Source organism: Lithobates pipiens, unplaced genomic scaffold, assembly GCF_037356315.1.
Source record: "Lithobates pipiens isolate NorthernLeopardFrog02 unplaced genomic scaffold, aLitPip1_a1.2 Scaffold_13, whole genome shotgun sequence".
NCBI classification, from domain to species: domain Eukaryota; kingdom Metazoa; phylum Chordata; class Amphibia; order Anura; family Ranidae; genus Lithobates; species Lithobates pipiens.
In genome coordinates, this window is record NW_027507718.1 from 153,342,815 (window position 1) to 153,363,840 (window position 21,026).

Here is a 21,026-nt window from a genome sequence, read left to right on the forward strand (position 1 = left end):
CGTAAACCTTTCTCTAACTTCAACTCTCTACTTCGTCCTCCACCGCCTCCACCCACTTACTCACTCACTGCCCAAGAGATTGCTAATCACTTCAAAAACAAGATTGAAACAATCTGTGATGAAATCTCCACTCTACAGGTATCTCCCCCAGTTAAGACCCCATTACAACAGGTACTCTTGACAATCCCCTTATTCAAAACTGCTACTACAAAGTTGCTAAACTCCTTTCTAAAGCCCACCTAACAACCTGCCCCCTGGATCCTATTCCCTCTCAAACACTAGTGCCGCCATCTGACTATCCTACACTCTCTAACTCACATCTTCAATCTCTCCCTCACCTCTGGCATTTTCCCCAATGCTCTAAAACATGCACTGGTCACCCCCATACTTAAAAGCCGTCCTTGGACCCTACCAATCTTAACCTACGACCCATCTCCTTGCTCCCCTTTTTCTCTAAACGCCTTGAATGCCTGGTTTACAACCGAGTGACTACCTCATTAAAAATAACTTTCTTGATCCCCTTCAATCTGGATTTTGACCTCAACACTCAACAGAAACTGCTCTTTTAAAACTCACAAAATGACCTAACTGCAAAAGCCAAAGGACAGTATTCTGTACTCCTTTCAGCTGCCTTTGACACGGTTGACCACCCCCTCCTCAAAAAAAAAAAAAAAAAAAAAAAAAAAAAAAAAAAAAACTTTACTCCCTTGGTCTCCATGACTCTGCTCTTCAGTGGCTCTCATCCTATCCCAACGCACCTTCAGTGTCACTTACAATTCTACTTCCTCCACTCCTCTTCCCTTCTCTGTCCGAGTCCCCCAAGGTTCTGTTCTTGAACCTCTCTTTTCAATCTACACCTCTTCCCTGGGTCAGCTGGTAGCCACTCACGGCTTTCAATATCATTTTTATGTTGACGACACACAAATCTCTCTCCACCCCTCAACTCCACATTCAATCACTTTCCAAAGCTTGCTTCCTCAACCTCCAAAACATGTGTAAACTACGTCTCTTTCTAACCAACGAAACCACAAAGCTCCTGAATTCACTCCCTGTTCTCTCTCTCCTCGTCTACTGCAACTCCCTCCTCATTGGCTTACCTTTAAAGTGGTTGTAAACCCTTACTAGATTAAGGCTTACCTGTAGGTCCAAGAAATATCTCCTAAACCTACACGGTTTAGGAGATATTTTCCGAAAGACAGGCACCACTGTCTACAGCACATGCGTCGTAGACAGCGGCACGCAGGCGCACTGAACGCGCGGCTGTCAACAGCAATATGCCGCGAGTGTCGGCTCCCGTGCGCATGCGCAGGAGTGACATCGCGGCTTCGCCGAATGACAGCGGCGGAGCAGCGAGACCCACCTAGAAGATTGATGCTCCAGGCTACAGGGGACAGCGGTGACTTTGCTGGCTCCTGTGTCAGTTAAGTCACACATAATGGACTATTGTCCCTTCAGTCCATCATGAATGCTGCTGCCAGACTCATCCACCTTACAAACCGCACAGTGTCTGCTACCCCTCTCTGCCAATCCCTCCATTGGCTGCCACTTACCCAACAAATTTAATTCAAAATACTAACACTTGCTTATAAAGCCATCCACAATTCTGCCCCCAGCTACATCCCTAGCCTAGTCTCAAAATACCAACCTAATCACCCACTTCATTCCTCCCAAGACCTCCTGCTCTCTAGCTCCCTCATCACCTCCTCCAGGACTTCTCGTGAGCCTCGCCCATCCTCTGGAACTCACTACTCCACTCTGTCAGAATGTCTCCAAATGTATCCACTTTTAGGCGATCCCTGAAAACTTTCCTCTTCAGAGAAGCCTATCCTGCCTCCATCTAACAACTGCACTATTTTCTCCATGAGCTCATACCTCACAGCTATTACCCTTTTGTATAGCTTGACCCTCCCTCCTAGATTGTAAGCTCCAATGAGCAGGGCCCTCTTATTCCCCCGGTCTTGAATTGTATTGTAATGTCTGCCCTAATGTTGTAAAGCGCTGCATAAACTGTCAGCGCTATATAAACCCTGTAGAATAATCCTCAAGTATTGCCCGCATATGAAAACAGCACACGTGCTGTATCACAGTGATCGTTAGAGCAAGAGCAATAATTCTAGCCCTAGACCTCCTCTGTAACTCAAAACATGGAACCTGTAGAATTGTTTAAATGTCGCCTATGGAGATTAAGGGTAAAAGTTTGACGCCATTCCACAAGCGGGTGCAATTTTGAAGTGTGACATGTTTGGTATCAATTTGGCGTAACATTATCTTTCACAATAGAAAAAAAATTGGCTAACTTTACTGTTGTCTTATTTTTTATTCAAAAAAGTGTTTTCTTTCCAAAAAAGTGCGCTTGTAAGACCGCTGCGCAAATACGATATGAAAAAAAGTATTGCAATGACCGCCCTTTTATTCTCTAGGGTGTTAGAAAAAAAAACACAATTATAATGTTTGGGGGTTCAAGTAAATTTCTAGCAATAAATAAAAAAAAATAAAAAAAAAAAAAAAAAAAACTTTTTAAACTTAAACTCTTAAACACCAAAATCTCAAAACGAGGCTAGTCCTTAAGTGGTTAAGATATCTTATTAATTTGCACACATACCATTATTGATATCACCATCATTGTTATATATTATATGGAAATTCTGATATGTCTGATCTCATGTGTGCAGAGAGATTACTTTTTCCTTTTCCTCTTTGGTACCAGTAAAATCCAACAATATGTTCTTTTGTAGTAATAAATAATACGAATGGGGTACATTTACAATAGCCAATTCCTTTCCATTCCTTTACTAGTGTTCTACTCCTGTAGGTGGGGCTAATAAAACCCTGTTTGGTCATGGATAATGAAGGAGGCTGTGTCCCTCAAACGTCAGTGAAAGCAGAAATCATAACTCGCAAGTCCTGCACGCATATGTAAACAGTGATCACATCACACTGGGCACCACAAACGTCTGACTGAGGGCAATAATTCTAGCACCAGACCTCCTGTGTAACTAAACAGGGAACCTGACCTGTAATAGCTTTTAAAGCGTCGCTTATGGAGATTTTTTCGGTACCATAGTTTGCCACCTTTCCACAAGCCTGAGCAATTTTAAGACTAACATCATTTATGTTTTACCAATTATTGGGTATTATGTGCTCACTAAATTTAATATATTTTTTCCCAAGATTCATTTGTCCAAAGTAACATGATCAGTGAACGTAAAAGACAATCCCAAATTTTGGGTTGTCCCCAGAAAAAGTAAATACAGAGGAAATCTTCCAATGGGGCACTAGTTCTGGTGGCCTCAAGGGATTCCCTTAATTTGCAGAGATTTCTTATCACTTACTGCTTGGCTACAGGACAGAAAGTGAAGGTAAATCTTTGCAATGGGACATAGATGGCGAAAAAATAAATCTGACAACTGGTTATACCATCCCTTCCTCTATACAAAATGGAAAAAAAGTTTTGCCTATAGTACTGTAAACCTAAGGAAAAACGAAAGAAAAATAAAAAAAACAAATGCTTACCAGCAGGAAGCTCTCTGAAACGCAGGTACTCCATTGATCTGGTGGTAACCAAGGGCTTTTGAGGGTAATAGAGCACATGAGCTAAAGTATCCATACGAACATGAAAATTGGTAATATAGACGCCCATAGCTTGTTTACCCATAGCAGACTGGTAGGTATTCCTAGGAGACTAAAGAAATGTTTTTAATTGGATTTAATTTATGGCTTTTGAGACCTTTGGGAAAAGTAGTAAGAAATCAGGGATGGTATAAAGAAAAGTTAAAAGGAAAGGAAGATAAAGCTGTTTGCAATTAATAAAATTCTTTGACAGTAAAAAAAAAAAAAAAAAAAAAAAAAAAATTTAAAATGGCTTACCTGTAAAATCCTTTTCTTTGGAGGTACATCACGGGACACAGCGCCATAGCACTATGTGGATTTAAACCTTCAAGTGCTGTACACTGCCATGCCCTGAATTAAAAAGTGCCCTCCTACTGGTGGGAGTACCTCAGTTTTGTAGCAAAGTAATACACTTGTATATCAAAGAAGGGAGGGACCATTGTGTCCCGTAATGTACCTCAAAGAAAAGGATTTTACAGGTAAGCCGTTTTAAAAATCCTCTTTTCTTATCGTACATCACAGGACACAGAGCCATAGCACTTACTATGTCAGATGTCCCAACTGAAGGGAGGGACACACAACAAATCTGTTTTACGAATCTGAGTGGTCACTTTCAAATAGACCTTGACCGCTCTCACCACATCAAGAGAATGTAGCGATTTTTCCTTTACAGAACGAGGCTCTGGAAAAAAAGGCAGAATAATATCTTGGTTTAAATGAAACCGATACTACTTCCGGTAGGAATTTAGGATGAGGTCATAATACACCCTTATCTTTATGCATCTTTATCTTCATTGCAGAGGGCACACTTGCAACAGGGGGTCTTTCTCCAAGTGGGGAGGATTTTAATAAGTGGAAGCACTTCTGACTCTGCACTTATTAACTGATTATCTGACTGTCTCATCTGAGAATCTCTCTCACCCTACAGGTATGTGCTAACTGAACCATCTCCACCCAAAATCTGAAACACTGCTATCTGCTTTTCATGTGTGTCTTTAAAAATGCTGGTATGTTGTTTTTGCTCAACAGTCTGTAGCCCTGTCCACATTACAATGCTTTATTATCTCCCTTGTCTTACCTATTGCAGGGGGCAACACTTGCAACTGGGGCTCTTTCTCCAAGTGGGGGGATTTCTATAAGTGGAAGCACTTCTGACTCTGCACTTCAGTGAATGCACAAAGCGAAAGTACACAAGAAAATACTTTGAAAAACACCACAAAGACACCAGGTGACCTCGTTTTACCCTTTAGCTCTTTCTCCTTATAACATGCACTCTCTACCACTCCTTCTGACAGCGCTGTCCTCTATACTAAAATTATCTCAACTCCAACCCTCTTCTCCTCCCCACAGCATATATATATATATATATATATATATATATATATATATATATATATATATATATATATATATATATATATATATATATATATATATATATATATATATATATATATATAAATATAAATATAAATATAAATCACCCTCACTTCTGTCCTCTCCTTATTACTGCACCCACCAACTCCTGCTAATTCTAAATCCACACACACTAAAAATCTCCAAGCCCCTGGGACATGTCTCTTCATATAAATCTCACTCCCATATTACCTCCCTCACCCTCCTGCTTCTCCTAACCTCTGGAGATATATCCCCAAACCCCGGGCCTCCATCATTAAACTGTACCCATCACCCTGCACCCTCTGGCAGCAGCCGCAATCAACACAATTTAGTTCCCATTTCTATTCTTCCCAAGACCAGACTCCCTTTCTCCTGTGCCCTTTGGAACTCCCGCTCTGTCTGCAACAAACTCGTCTCCCTCCATGACATCTTTATCGCCAACTCATTTAACCTACTCGCCATTACGGAAACCTGGCTCCACGAATCGGACACTGCGTCTTCTGCTGCCCTATCCCATGGTGGTCTTCTTTGGACTCACTCCCCCAGATCCCATGGATGCAAGGAAGGAGGTGTCGGAATGCTTCTAGCCCCACATAGCACTTTTCAGGTACTTCAGCCACCTCCCTCTCTGTCACTCTCCTCTTTCGAAGCACACTGCATTCGTCTCTTCATTCCAATTTCTCCAAGAATAGCAGTGATCTACAGGCCCCCTGGACCAGTATCAACATTTCTTGATGACTTCTCTGCCTGGCTACCCTACTTTCTTTCTTCTGAAATCCCCACAATCATTCTCGGGGACTTCAACATCCCTATCAATACTAACACTTCTGCCCCTTCCAAACTTCTCAGCCTAACCTCCTCTTTTGACCTGAAACAGTGGATACATGATCCTACTCACTCCGAAGGCAATATCCTTGACCTCGTTTTCTCTCACCTTTGCACTCCATGCAACCTCTCTATCATTCCCTCTCTCTGATCACCACCTTATTAGTTTCACTCTCTCCCTCTCATTCACCTCCTCTCCCTCCAACCGCATTAAAGTTACCCGCAGAAACCTACGTCATCTCAACCCTTCTCTTCTCTGCCATCGACAAGCTCTACGACAAAATCTCACCCCTATCCTGCACCAACCTAGCTACTTCTGTCTACAACGTTTCACTTCTAGCTTCTCTGGACTCATTGGCCCCCCTCACTGCACACAGAAACAAGCTCCGACCCCTTCAACCTTGGCAAACAGATGTCACTAGAAGTCTGAAAAAACATAGTCGTGCTCATGAGCGCCTGTGGCGCAAGACCAAGTCTCAGGGATTTCAACCAACATAAATCTGCCCTCCAAAAATACAATTCTAGCCTCCTCTCTGCCAAGCAGAACTATTTTATCACTCTCATCAGCAACCTATCATCCCGTCCCCATCAACTCTTCTCTACTTTGAACTCTCTACTTCGTCCCTCCACCGCCTCCACCTGCCAACTCACTCACTGCCAATCACTTCAAACAGAAGATTGATACAATTCGCACGGAGATCTCTACTGTTCTGATACTCTCCACGCTTTACACATCATGCCCACTGGCACAATCATTACTTCCCTCTTTCAACCCCACCACTATAGACGAAGTTGCTAAACTACTTGGTAATGTCCACCTTACCACCTGCCCTCTGGATCCCATTCCCTCACAAATGCTACGTTCACCCTCTGGCTCTATGCTACACTCTATAACTCACATCTTCAATCTCTCCCTCTCTTCTGGCACCTTCCCCAACTTTTTAAAACATGCACTTGTCAAACCCATACTTAAACCCTCACTGGACCCATCCAATCCTAACAACCTACGCCCCATCTCCTTGCTCCGCTTTTTATCCAAACTACCTGTTGATACTGTCTTATCGACATTATTCTGTACTCCTCCTCCTGGACCTCTCTGCTGCCTTTGATACGGTTGACTACCCCCTCCGCCTCAAAAAAACTCCACACCTTTGGTCTCCGCGACTGTACTCTACGATGGCTCTCTTCCTACTTATCCAACCGCACCTTTAGCGTTTCTTACAACTCTACTTCCTTCTCTCCTCTTCCTTTCTCTGTTGGAGTCCCCCAAGGTTCTGTTCTTGGACCACTCCTATTTTCAATCTATACCTCCTCCCTGGGTCAACTGATAGCCTCCCATGGCTTCCAATACCACCTCTATGCTGACGACAACCAAATCTATTTCTCTACCCTTCAGTTCACTCCCTCTGTCTCCTCACGTATCACTAATTTACTATCAGATATATCAGTCTGGATGTCACATCACTTCCTCAAACTCAATCTATCCAAAACTGAACTTATAATTTTTCCTCCCCCATATGCCCCTTCCCCTGATCTCACTGTCAAAATCGATGACACAACCATAAGCCCATCCCCTCACGCCAAGGTTCTAGGTGTAGTCCTGGACTCTGAACTCTCCTTCAAGCAACACATCCAATCACTGTCCAAATCCTGCCGCCTCAACCTCCGCAACATCTCAAAAATACGCCCCTTTCTAACCAATGACACAACAAAGCTCCTAATTCACTCGCTGGTCATCTCCCGCCTTGACTACTGCAACTCCCTTCTCATTGGCTTACCTCTACATAGTCAATCACCTCTCCAATCCATCATGAATGCCTCTGCCAGACTCATCCACCTTACCAATCGCTCGGTGTCTGCTACTCCTCTCTGTCAATCCCTTCACTGGCTTCCGCTCAGCCAAAGAATTAAATTCAAAATACTAACAATTACGTACAAAGCCATCCACAACTCTGCCCCCAGATACATCACTAGCTTAGTCTCTAAATACCAACCTACTCGTTCTCTTCGTTCCTCTCAAGACCTCCTGCTCTCTAGCTCCCTCATCACCTCCTCCCATGCACGCCTCCAGGACTTTTCCAAAGCCTCTCTAATCCTATGGAATGCCCTACCCCAATCTGTCCGCCTATCTCCTACTTTATTAGCTTTTAGACGATCCCTGAAAACACTTCTCTTCAGAGAAGCCTAGCATACCCACACCTAACAACTGTATTTTTATTTTTTCCATCAGCTCATTCCCTCCCACAGTTATTACCTTTCGTTTCAACTTGACCCTCCCTTCTAGATTGTAAGCTCTAACGAGCGGGGCCCTCTGATCCCTCCTGTATTGATTTGTATTGTAAGTGTACTGTCTGCCCTCATATTGTAAAGCACTGTGCAAACTGTTGGTGCTATATAAATCCTGAATAATAATAATAATGCAGAATCAAATATGGCTCTTTACAAGAAAGAGCAGCAAACTCAGATACTCTTCTAACAGAAGATATGACAACCAAGAAAACAAATTTCCTTGTCAAGAGGACAAAGGGAATATCCTGAATGGGCTCAAAAGGCTGCATTTGTAAAGACGATTTAAGTCCCAAGGGTTCAAGAGGGATCTAACTGGGGGATTGATCCGTGTTACCCAATGAATAAAGTTACAAAACAGAGAACGCAAGGCAAGTGGTCATTAAAAAAACACTGATAAGGCCGACACCTGGCCTTTGATAGTACTCAAGGCCAGCTTCTTCTCTAATTCCAACTGTAATAATTCAAGGCTCCTACCTATGACATTTTCTGGGATGCCAACCCCTGGATTCACACCAGGAGACATATGCCTTCCAGACTCTCTAATATGATTCTGGAGGCCGGCTTCCTAGCATTAACCATAGTAGAAACTACTGAAGTTGACAGTTCACGGTACTTTAGAATGTGGGTCTCAATAGCCAAACCGTCAAATTTAGCATTTGTAAGATGGGATGGAATACCGGACCTTGCAAGAAAAGGTCTGGCCACAGTGGTAGCGTCCAAGGGTCCCCTACTGCCATTTTTATGATCTTGGCATACCAAGACCTCATGGACCACGCTGCAGCCACAAGAATCACATTCACTTCTTGCTTGATCCTGCAAAGAAGCCGCGGATGCAGCAGAACAGGAGGGAACGCATAGATCAGTGAGAACTGACCAAGGCATCTGTTACTTTGTCATTGACACAAAGTTGTCACTCTTGTTGAACCTGGACATAAGCAGATCCACGTCCGGAACTCCCCATTTTTGACATACTGACAGAAAGATGTCAGGAGGAAGGGACCATTCTCCAAGGAACAATTGTTAGCGACTCAGGTAGTCCGGCTACAAATTCTCTATCCCTGGAAAAAAAATTGCTGATATGCAAGGAATGTTGCTTTCTGCCCAAGAAAGAAAAGGATTCACCTCTGTGGGCCGCATGACTTCTCGTGCCCCCTTGGTGATTGATGTAGACCACTGCTGTGGCAAAGTCAGATTGAATCCTGACAGGATAATTCTGTAGTGAGAGCATCTAGGCCTCTGGGGCCAGGCATACTGCCCGAATTTCTAGAATATTGATGGGAAAGTTCCTCTCTCAGATGGACCATTTCCCCTGGACAGATGCTTGTTCCAGGACTGCACCTCAGCCTAAAAGGCTGGCATCTGTTACCGCCTTCCAGGTGACTGGCAGAAAGGAATTCCCTTTTTGAAGATTCTCGGATATCAACCAACAACTGAGGCTGATGCACACTGGGGGATAAATGCATTGGAAAGTCCCGAGCATGGACCTTCTTGTTCCAAGTAGATAGGATACTGTTTTGTAACATACCGTTTTGTAGCAGTCTCGAATGAAACCATGCAGAAGGAATAGCCTCGAAAGAAGCCACCATCTTTCCAAATTTCATGCAAAGACGTACAGGAGGATTCTTTGATTTGACCACCTGGATTAGTTCCTTTATGGAACTGATCCTTTTCTGGGGCAGAAACACCCTCTTTTAAGCAGTATCTATGATCAGCCCCAAGAACTGCAATCAAGGAGGATTTTTCTAGGTTCAGAATTCAACCTAGGTCTTCTGACTGTGGTCACCAAAGTTTGCTTTAAGCGGGCTACCGATTGATCTATCAAGAGTAGATCATCTAAGTAGGCTAGTATTGTTATACATTTGGCCCTTAACCTGGCTAAAAGAGGAGCCAGGATTTTTGTAAATGGTTTGAATAAAAACTCAAACCTCGCTCTTCCAAAAGGGACCTCTGAAATCACCCCTTGAGATAAGAGATGATCCAGAGCTAGAAAGACATTTTTCATTGGACCTTTGGGAACATTTGATCTGAGAAAATGAGGATACGGGAACTCTAGGAACTCTAGTTTGTAAGCTAGAGAAATTGAGGAAGCCACCCATTCGTCTTGGTAAAGTTCATGCCAGATTCTTGAAAACTGCAGAAGCCTTCCCCCCACCCGAGCGAGCAGGGGCGTCTCCTTTCATAAGGACCTCTTTTGGCCTTGGGACTGACCGAGAGGTCTACCTCTAGAATCTGACGGTGGAGGCTGTCGAGACTGCCTGGAGGCAGCTGCCCCTGGCACTGAAGTAGTACATTTAAAAGTAAAATGTTTAAACTTTTTCTTGACCGGTAAAAGGGAACTTTTCCCATTAGAAATTCTTTGGATAAACTTGTGCAGATCGTCTCCAAACAATCGTCCATCAGGGAAACTGGCCAAGAGCTTTTTTGCATAGCAATTTTTCAACCATAGGATTCTATGCACATGTACCAGCCCTAGCATAAGCCGTGAGGCCTGGAGAATAAAATCTCTCATAGCATCTGTGAAACAGTGCTGATATCACGGCCAAATCCTGGGCCTGCTGATCAGGAATAACTGAGTACATCTGTAAACTGGTCCATTAAGGACTGAGATACTCTGATCGTTACCAGCGCAGGTTGAACGACTGAACCTGCAAGAGAAAATAGGATTTTTGTACTCACCGTAAAATCCTTTTCTCTGAAGTTCGTTGACGGGCACAGCTCCATTAATCTTGACCGTAGGTTTATTATGCCACCTTCAGAAGGGGACTAGGCAGAAAGTAATACATGTGAAAAACAACAGAACTGTACAGTTCAACCCAGGGGGCAGTCCCTCTGGTAATAACCCCTCAGCCTGCTTCCTGAAGCTCATTACGTCAACAAGCAGTATAATTTAAACTAATAGGAGTTGTGTCCATCAATGAACTTCAGAGAAAAGGATTTTACGGAGAGTACAAAAATCCTTATTTCTCTTTCGTCCATTGATGGACACAACTCTATTAATCTTGACCATAGGGACGTCCCCAAGCAGTGTCATAACGAGGGCTGGGAACAGCAAGCATAACTTCACCCACAACTTGAGGTGCTCCCCAATGAAGGAGTCACCATCTGAACAAACCGCATCAGAACTTGCGGTCAACATATGCATCAGAATGCATTGACAATCAAAATCTAACTTCCGTAACAAGAAGAAATCGTAAATTGCAACATTACACGGCCGCCTGCAAAATTTTCAGCCAAAGCAGGTATCAGAAGATGCGCATACATCAACTTTGTAGAACTTTGTGAAAGTGTGAACGAATGTCCAAGTCACATCCTTACACACCTGGGAGACTGGCGCTTGATGTCGGAAGGCCCAAGAGGTCCCAATTGCCCCGATGGAATGGGCCATGACAGAAAAGGGGGGCACCCGCCCCTTCAAGGTGTAAGCCTGGACCACAATCTGTCTGATCCACCTAGAAATGGTGGTCAACGAGACCGCCAGCCCTTTTTTTGGACCAGTAACCTGAAACTAAGAGAATCTGATTTCTGTAAAGGAGCCGTGGCAAGACAGATATGCCCTTAGAGCCCGGACCATGTCCAGGGAATGGAGGGCCACCTCCTTAGGATGTGTCAGCTTAGAACACAGAGATGGTAACAATGTCTTTTTTGAGATGGGAGACCGAAACCACCTTCGGCAGAAAAGAAGGTTGCAGATGCAACATCACCTTATCCCTGTGGATAACCAAATAGGGCAATTTGCAAGACAAGGCTGCCAGTTCAGAAACCCTCTTGGCAGATGTAATTGCCACTAGAAAGATCACTTTCTGAGAAAGGGTCAACAAGGGAATTTCCCTGATGTTCTCAAAAGGCGGTTTCTGAAGCACCAAGTTCAGATCCCACGGAGCTAGGGGTGGACACACCGGATCGACATGCCGGGCCCCTTGCACAAAGGTGCTCACCAATTAGTGTGACGCCAGGGGTCGTTGGAAAAAAACAGCCAGGGCTGATATCTGTCCCTTGATGGTGCTCAAAGCCAACTTCTGGTCCACTCCACGCTGTAAGAACAGCAGGATCCTGGACAATGAATAGATGCGTGGATGCCACCCCATCTCCTCAAACATGGAGATCGAAGCTTTCCACATATGATGGTAAATCTTCCGAGAAGAAGACTGCCGTGCCCTCACCATAGTGGAAATTACAGAGTCCGACAGACCTTGGTTCCTTAGCACCTGGCTTTCAACAGCCATGCCGTTAAAACCAGCGACGGTAAAGCAGGATGGAGTATCGGACCTTGTGACAGGTCTTCTCGCATCAGCAACCGCCAAGAAGCCTCCGCATACAGGCCGGCGTACCAAGGACGCTGAGGCCAATCTGGAGCAATCAGTAGTAATGGAGTCCCCTCGGACTCCACTCTGCGGAGCAGACATGTTAACAGTTTGAGTGGAGGGAAGGTGTAAATCAGCAAGTATTGCTCTCATGGAGCCAACGTGTCTGATGCGTCCGCCCAAGGATCTCTTATCCTGGACACGAACCTCCGCACCTTTTGATTGAGCCAAGAGGCCAGAAGATCCACATCTGAAGTGCCCCACTGAAGGCAAAGAAGCCTGAACACCTCCTGATGCAGCGACCATTCTCCTGGGTCCAGCATCTGGCGACTTAGATAGTCCGCCTGCCACTTTTCTACCCCCGGGATGTATATGGCCGACAGGGCCAGTACATGTCGCCTTGCCCACCGAAGGACATGAGCAACCTCCCGTGCTGCAGTCGAGCTTCTTGTTCCTCCTTGATGGTTGACATATGCCACTGCTGTGGCGTTGTCTGGACTCCGATCAGACGAACGTAGTCTCATCGACCATGCAGAAACGCGATGACCACCTGTAGTTCATCAACAGCTTCACCGCGGCTCTGAGAGTCTGCAGTTTGTCTGAAGGGAGAAACACTCTCTTCCACGGAGTCCAGCAGTAAGCCTAGGTACTTCAAGTGCTGAGTCGGCACTAGTACCGACTTTTAGGTTCAACAGCCGCCCAAATCCCTATAGAGTTTGCATGGTGATCGCCACATCCTCCCTTAATTCTGAGGCGGAAGTTGCTCTCAGGATTGCGCCCCCCCCCCCGCAGCCTCTGTGACCATGTGGAGAGGCACCGCCTGATTGCCCAAAGTACAAGTACATTGATCGGCAGGTGGGATTCTCCCTGGGTCCATCGACCCTGGGCCGACTGTACACCCTAAACCCCCCCTTCCAACTGGTCAGGCTGGCGTCCGTTGTGATCCATCCAAGAGGAAGGAATGATTTCCCGGACGGAAGGGCCGGCAACCTCAGCCACAGGGAATCTGACTAGCTGGCTCACCCGAATTTGACAATCCAGGGACAACGGAGATTTGTGCCATTTGTACAGGATCTCCTTTTGCAAGACTCATGTGGAATTGAGCATATGGTGCTGCCTCGAAAGTGACTACAATGAGACCCAGGACTCGCATGCAAAAACGTAGTGACAACCACCTGCGGGACACCAACAACTTCACTGCAGCTTGAAGAGTCTGCAGCTTGTCCGAAGGGAGAAAGACTCACCTCTGAGGAGTCCAGAAGCAAGTCCAGGTACTCCAGGTGTTGTCGGCACCAACACCAGCTTCTGTATGTTCAGTACCCAACCAAACGCCTAAAGAATTTACATGGCGACTGCCACATCTTCCCTTAATTCTGAGGCGGAAGCTGCCTTCAGAAGGATGTTGTCCAGGTAATCAAGATTGCAATCCCACGCTGCCTTAGCAAAGCCAAAATTGGGGCTAGCATCTTTGTTTAGACCCTCGGTGAGTCCTTGATGTCCACGGATGACAGAAAATCCCCCTGATGGTGTGCAGCGACCGCTGAGTGAACAGATTTCATCCTGAACCTTTGTACTTTCACAAAGCTGTTGGAGTAGAATCAGGGTTTCCATCCATCTGAATTTTAGTGGATCGCATGTCAGCGGACAAGTCACTGCTAACGTCAATCGATCCATAGACCTGCACGGAGCGTCCATTAAGGTCCGCAAAAAATAATAAATAATAAATAAAAAAAAACACTGACAGGCGGACCTGAATGGCCCTTCCGTGTGAGGGGTCTAAGCCTGCAATTACATGAACAGGCAACACATTTTGGATATCTTTGGGGGCACTTAAATCTGTATTAAATCCAAACATATATTGCAGCGTATCAGTTAATAGGTGTAGTAGCTAAATTAGTTTTGTTTTTTTAAGGGTTTCCCTCTGTTTTCACCATTTGATCTGTCCAGTAAGACATCCCCTGTATTAGAATGCCTGCCCTCTGGATGAATGCACACAGGTGGCAGATTTGGACAGCAGCATTGTCATCCGGGGGGAGGGTGTAGTGTGTTAGATATGCTAGCTGATTTAAATAAACTAACAAAGTGAAGCCAAACTCAAGCTAAAACTTTATAATCTGTTGCAATCAGTTTTTCTTTTTGGGATAATGGTTTTACATGAATAAAATTGGGTCATTGCAAGTACCCCTATCAGTGGTAAATGTTTTGTCTCATCGCTGTAACTGTAAAACAGCTTGTTCTTTTGAAAAACAAACTTACTGGCAGGTTAAACCAGATGAACATATAAGAAAGGCTTAAAAAAAAAAAAAAAAACTAAAAAATAAACAAATAAACAGCCACAACATCCAAGAACTGGTAAGCTGCAATATAATTATTTACCATTGGGTTTAATACCGCTTTAAGTGGCACAGTTTTCTAGCAGACAGACCATTTTAATTCACATTTCAGATTAGCGTTGCCACATCATCCCTTTAAACCCGAAGAAATATTACACAGATTAAGGCTAATTTAATGTAGATAAGCAAGTTTAAGTACCACCCTAATCTGCCTCAGAACCTGTGTAATATGGGCTCGGTTTTACAGGGATGAGGTGAAAACTATTTCAGGTCCATACTTAATGTCACATGAGCTTTAACATCTATGCATGTTAATGTAAAAAAATTTGAATTAAAGTATCTACATAACAAACCTGGTTGTGGTCAGGAAATGGTATAATCGAAGCACAGACTCCTAGAATCATAGATGGGTGAATTTCGCAATGTGTGTATGTTGAACAGTAAGCAACACCCTTTTCTTGCAAATCATCAGGCGTCATAGCAAGCATGACAGTCTCTTCTTCAAGTGTATCAATGTATTCCACAACACCACTAGCCACCAGGTCCTGCCAACTGAAACAAAGTGGGAACATAATTACAGGTGAAAACTGAGATATCAAGAGCAGTTATGTTTTTTAAGACTCTCCCAACCAGGGTGCCATGGCAAATGTATAAAAATGGTTCCAGCACTACATGTGGACAGGCGAAGAGAGAGCTCCCAGCTCCACAGATATTCAGGTGTAAAATATGAGGAGAACAATTTCTCCTGGGTGCTTGCTGCCATACCAGCTGCAGTGTCCGCAATGCTTCAGCTGTCATCTGAACCCAAGCGCTTTATCTCATCTCTGTCATGTGCTACAATGTCTACTGCTTCTCTGCTCAGTATCAGAAACCAGAAGTGTAGCATGCAGGGTTTTATTCAAACCTGCCAGCTGGGTCGGCTTTTCCAAGGAGCATGCTAGTTATTCCATATCTGTTCCTGCTACTTTTTTAATACAAGCCAGCAGCAGTATTCATTGTTTACAGTCTGTCAGCAGCTATATATCAAGGCTTGTCTGTCCTCAGCTTTGAAACACTGCATAAAAGCCAGTTAACTGTATATGGATACATGTAAATTCTTCACACTAGGATTGCCAACCATCAGTAAATTTACTGACGGTTTATAAAAATGTGTGACTTTTACACCTGTCAGTGAATATCAGGGACTAATAATTTGTCATGCTGTGTTGACTTTTGTAAGTGTAAACAAGGCAAATTTTTTGTTATGTGTATTATCAGTGTTTGCATATTGTGTTTATACTGTTTAAATATCGATTTTTAATAGGCACTCTAATTTTTAGGTTGTCAGAAAAAAAAAAAAAAAAAAAAATGGCACGGGAGGTTGGAAACCCTGTTTCACACTGCCTTCTGTTAGTGATCCTATTTATTTTGTCAGCTATATATAATCATATAAAGGCTTGGTATCTGCTGATTACGCTGCACTATACACACTGTTACAAATGAACGAACTCTGAATGCATAGTTGAGTAGTTCAGAACAGAGTGTTCTGCCTTACAATCTACTGAACTGTCTCACAAACTACATTTTAGGTCTTGCTCATACCAGAGACAGTGTGGTGATGTATGAAAATTACGGCTTTTCCCACGCCGTACAAACACTTGCTGCCTTTTGCACATGTGCGTGGGTGTCAATTCTTAATGGCACCCATGCACATCTAAAAAATAATGCATTTGTTGGCACACAGCTGCGTTAAAAGAAAAAAAAAGAAAAATTGGGTGTTTCACGCACACACAAGGCGGCCCATTGAAAAACATGAGGCATGGAAATGAGCAAAAAAGTGCATGCATTCAGAGGCACCTCCTGTTGAGCCCTCAAACTGATGTGCCCAAGATTTGTGCACATTTCTAAGGGATGCCTTGACTAAAAAAAGGCTCAGAAACACTGCCTTAATATATTCTGAAAAATTATGTACTACATGTACACAATGACAAATATATTTGTAAAGCAACGAATGTGACTTTTACCAAACAGTTACTGTCGGTAAATTAAACACTGTCACTTAAACAGGTGCACCAGGAAGATTCAGGATTGTTTTTATATTTTATTTTTTGAAAAAGCGTTGGGTAAATATTGTGTAAAGAAAAAAATATAGTAAAAACACCTTACCTATAGTTATTGTATTCCCTTTCTTTAAGCTGGTCAATGTGTCTTCTTTTCAGCAACAACTTTTGTTTTTCTACAATCAGAAGTGGCCGACAAATCCTTCCTGCATCAGTGTAGATTCTGATTTCTCTTTCCCTTATGTCCCTTATCATTGAGACCTAGAAAGTTTAAAGTTACACGTTGACATGGAGTTAACAGATGTTTTGGGAAAATACTGAAGGAAAACTACAAAGCTGGTGAGGTGCACAGATACGCGGGGTCAAGTATCATGGAGCCCCAGGCTGACACCTTTTTTTGTCAAGAGCACTCACTGTATTGGTTTTATGTATAAACGATTGTTCCTTTAAGTGTTACAGATTTTCTATAATGAAATTATACAAAAAATATACATGAAAATATATTAGCGTATAACACACCCCGGCACAAAACCTGTGAGATGGAGGGCAACAGCCTAAAGAAGAGGAGGGGACGTCAACCAAAGGGAAGGGACTTTAATTGTGCCAACAAATGAGTTAGAACAGAGCCTTCAATAGTATAAACATTTTAAGTTAGACGTCTTTCAGGACAGCACCTAAGAGTGGCTCCACCCACTAGAAAACGTCAACTCCAAACTTTAAAAAGAAGGCTTCCCCCACAGCTCATCAGTTGTAGCAGAGTACCTCCGGCCCAAGCTGGAACACAGACTATGGTTAGTAGAAGCATAAAAAAAAGAAAAAAAAAAAAAAAAAAAAAAGAAAGGGCGGGTCATTGGTGCCCGAAAGACTCCTGGAAAACAAGTTACCAGTAAGTCTGACTTGAATTTTCCCTAAACGTCTTTCAGGACAGCACCTGAGAGGATAAAGCCCCGTACACACGAGCGGACTTTTCAACATCCAAAGTCCGACGGACTGATTCCGTCAGACTATTCGATCGTGTGTGGGCTGCAACGGACTTTTGACTCGCCAAAGTCCGAAGGACTTTAGAATATGGAACATGCTTCAAATTTTCTGAAGGAACTCCGCCGGATGGTTTCCTGCCACCTGTTCTGAACCGACGCAAAAACCCCCAGATCTGTTTTTAGGATAATGTTGTCTGCGTAAACAAAAAAGGTTCCTTTACCGATTACTGAGAGTTCACCGATTCTTCTGGCGGATGTAACCGCAATACTGTTTTTAGAGTTACATTCCTTAACTAAATTGTCCAACGGTTCAAAAGGATCTTTTGTGAAGACTTGCAAAACTACTGACCGGTCCCATTTAGGAAATTGTTTAGTAGGAGCTGGTCTGGACTTAGTAAGTGCCTTAAAGAATCTTGTAAGCAAAGGAACTGAAGAAATTGGTCTTTCTAGGTATAATCCCAGGGCAGCCACTTTCACTTTAAGAGTTCTAATCTCAAGACATTAGTCAGCGCCATTTTCTTTATCAGAACTTTCAAAATTGATATAACGTCCTCTTTGGTTCGGTTTGACCAACGGCACCAAGTGTTGTAAACTCTCCAAACTTTAGCTTAAATCTCTCTAGTTACTTTCTACTGGCGAGGATATTAGATGTTCTGACAATCCTTTGTTCCTTAACAGCTGCTTCTTAGATACCAGGCGGTTAGACAGTCTGGCTATATTCAGGTGGTATATTGGGCCTTGAAGTAGTAAGTTCTGTCTGAGAGGAAGCTGCCAGAATGGTTTGACTTTCATTTGTAGAATGGTGGAGAACCAGGCTCTTTTCAGAAGGGAGTAATCAGAATTACCAACACTTTTTTCCTTTTGTATTTTTCTTAATACAAGTGGCATTAGCTTAAAAAGAGGGGGGGGGGGGGAGGCATAGCCCAGTTGAAAGTTCAAGTATGTGCTAAAACATCTACCCCTAGGGAACCACGGTCTCAGTGCAGAGAAAAGAATCAAGGGAGCAGAGCATTTTCTTTTGTTGCAAACAGGTCCACCTGTGGATGGCCCCAGATCTTGGTGATCAATGAAAAACGTCTGGATTCAAGCTCCATATTCTGCTTCAATTCTTTGTCTGCTCAAGCAATCTGCTACTTCGTTTATCCTTGGAGATGCACCGCTATCAGGGAGAGTAAATGATTTTCTGCCCACTCCAGGATTCCTGTTGACAACAACAAAAGAGCTTTGCCCTTCGTGCCCCTGTTTGTTCAGATATGCCACAGTAGTGGGACCCCTGGAGGTTTGGAGAGAAGGCAGCCAATGCTAAGACAAATTCCTTTAACTCTCTCCAGTTTGAGGACTTCCCTGCTTTGGTTCAGGACCAGATACACTGTGCTAGATTTTGATCCCAGTGGACCAACCATTCAAAACCGACATCTGTCGTGACTCTTTCGATCGGGAAGGATCATAGTAAGCCTTTTGACAAAACTGACTTGACCATCAAAGCGTCCTCTTGACCGTGACTTTTGCTTCTAAGATTTCTGGGTTGTGCTCCCAAACCTTTAGAACACTCTAGAGGGGTCTGAAATGGAGCCTTGTCCATTGAATGGCTGGCATTGCCGAAGTTAAGGTTTCCAAGACTCCAGGACTGACATAACCTGATTGATACCCCCTGGTCTGTTCGTAGCCTTGCTGCTACATTTATGACTGTTTTTCTTTCTTCTGGAAGAAAGATTCTTTGTTCTCCAGAATCTATTTGATAACTTAGAAACTGAACTTGCTGAGCTGGATTGACGTTTGATTTTTGAAGGTTCCCAATCCAGCCCAAGGCTTCCAAATGATTGCGGGCCATGTTCAGGTCTTCCTGCAATTTTTCTCTCAAAGGGGCAAAGAAGAGGTTCTGCAGATAAGAGGTTACCACAATCCCCTGAAGGAGAAGGGGGGTGAGGGCTTACGCCATTATTTTTGTAAAATTTTGTGGGGCGGATGAAAGACCAAAAAGGGAGGGCTTTGAATTGTTGGTGCAGCACCTCCTTCCTCATATTTAATCACCAGCCTGAGGAACTTTTGAGACAGAGGCTATAGGCACATGCAAGTGTGCATCTCAAAATTGATGCCGTGAAGCATCCCAGCAGGTCTAGAATATATGGGTTTTTTGTCATGCTTGCCCAAGGAAGGGATTTCTGAAGCCTTCCTCCCACTGGCAACGACAAGTCATTGCGATTTATTGGTTGGTGCAGGAGGATGGAAAGACATTCCCTCTGCCTTTGCCCCTTTGTGCCAACCAATCCCTTCCCTTGGGGCTTATTGCCTTGTTCTCGAGTTTGAAGTCAAAAAAGCCGCTCAACTGGCAGCTTTTTAACAGGAAACGATTTATTTTATCAGTTGTCGTATCTAGCACTAAATCTAGATCAGGACCAAATAAAAGATATCCCATAAAGGAGATCCCACACAATTTACTTTTGGACGCTGCATCTCCTGGCCTGGTCCTTCAGCTATAGGGTCCCCTGGCTGAATTAGTTAAGGCTGCAGATCTTGCTGACATCCTGATTGAATCTGCAGACACATCAGAAATGTAAGTCACAGCTGCTGCTAGGGTTGAGAAAGAATCAAGTATCTCTTGCTTGGGTGAATCCACTATAATGTGGGCTTTTAGCTGATATAGCTAGTACTCCTTATTTCTAGAAACACAGGTAGTAGCCATAGCCGGTTTGTGGGGGTGGATTGCCAAGCCCTTTTAAGCTGTTGTTACATCCCTTTGTCCATGGGATCTTTTAATATTCCCATGTCTTCAAATGCCAAGTTGGTCGATCTGGAAACTTGGGGGAAAAGCCGCATCCAATTTAGGAACTTTGTTCCAAAGCGCCGCTGGGTCTTCATCAAAAACGGGAAACTTCTTTTATGCGCTCTTGGGAAAAGTTTTTTTTTCTCTTACTGAATGCACGGAGGAAAGTGCGACTCTGTTTCACTAAGCCTGCGTACATTCGGTCATGCAGCGATAATTCTCTCCTCTTTACCTAAACCCAACGCTGGTACCGGAGTCCATCAGTGGCGCTCCGAAACCAGAATATAGGCACCAGATTCTCTCCTCCCCTGCGCAGTTTCCAGTGGAAATGACTCTGCGCACCTGCTACACGGTGCCGCTCCTTGCCAGAAACCTCACTTCAGGCCAGCCGAGTCTGCTCTGCCACCAAAAAGATAGCGGTGGCCTGTAGTGCCAGACAGCTTGGAATCCCACGAACGGATGCCGAACGTCAAGCTCTCTCTGAGCTG

At 43.9% G+C, this 21,026-nt stretch overlaps 1 protein-coding gene across 2 annotated transcripts in view; it reads right to left on the reverse strand.

The window, feature by feature from the left end:
- The window catches only part of POLR2B (RNA polymerase II subunit B), a 726,171-nt gene that overhangs the window by 265,653 nt on the left and 439,492 nt on the right, over positions 1–21,026 (reverse strand). For both annotated transcript variants that reach the window (XM_077475735.1, XM_077475736.1), the window contains 3 exons: positions 16,901–17,055; positions 15,109–15,307; positions 3,514–3,682 (listed from right to left, as the gene is read on the reverse strand). In XM_077475735.1, the coding sequence (XP_077331861.1) occupies positions 3,514–3,682; positions 15,109–15,307; positions 16,901–17,055 (523 nt within the window). The remainder of the gene's footprint in view (positions 1–3,513; positions 3,683–15,108; positions 15,308–16,900; positions 17,056–21,026) is intronic.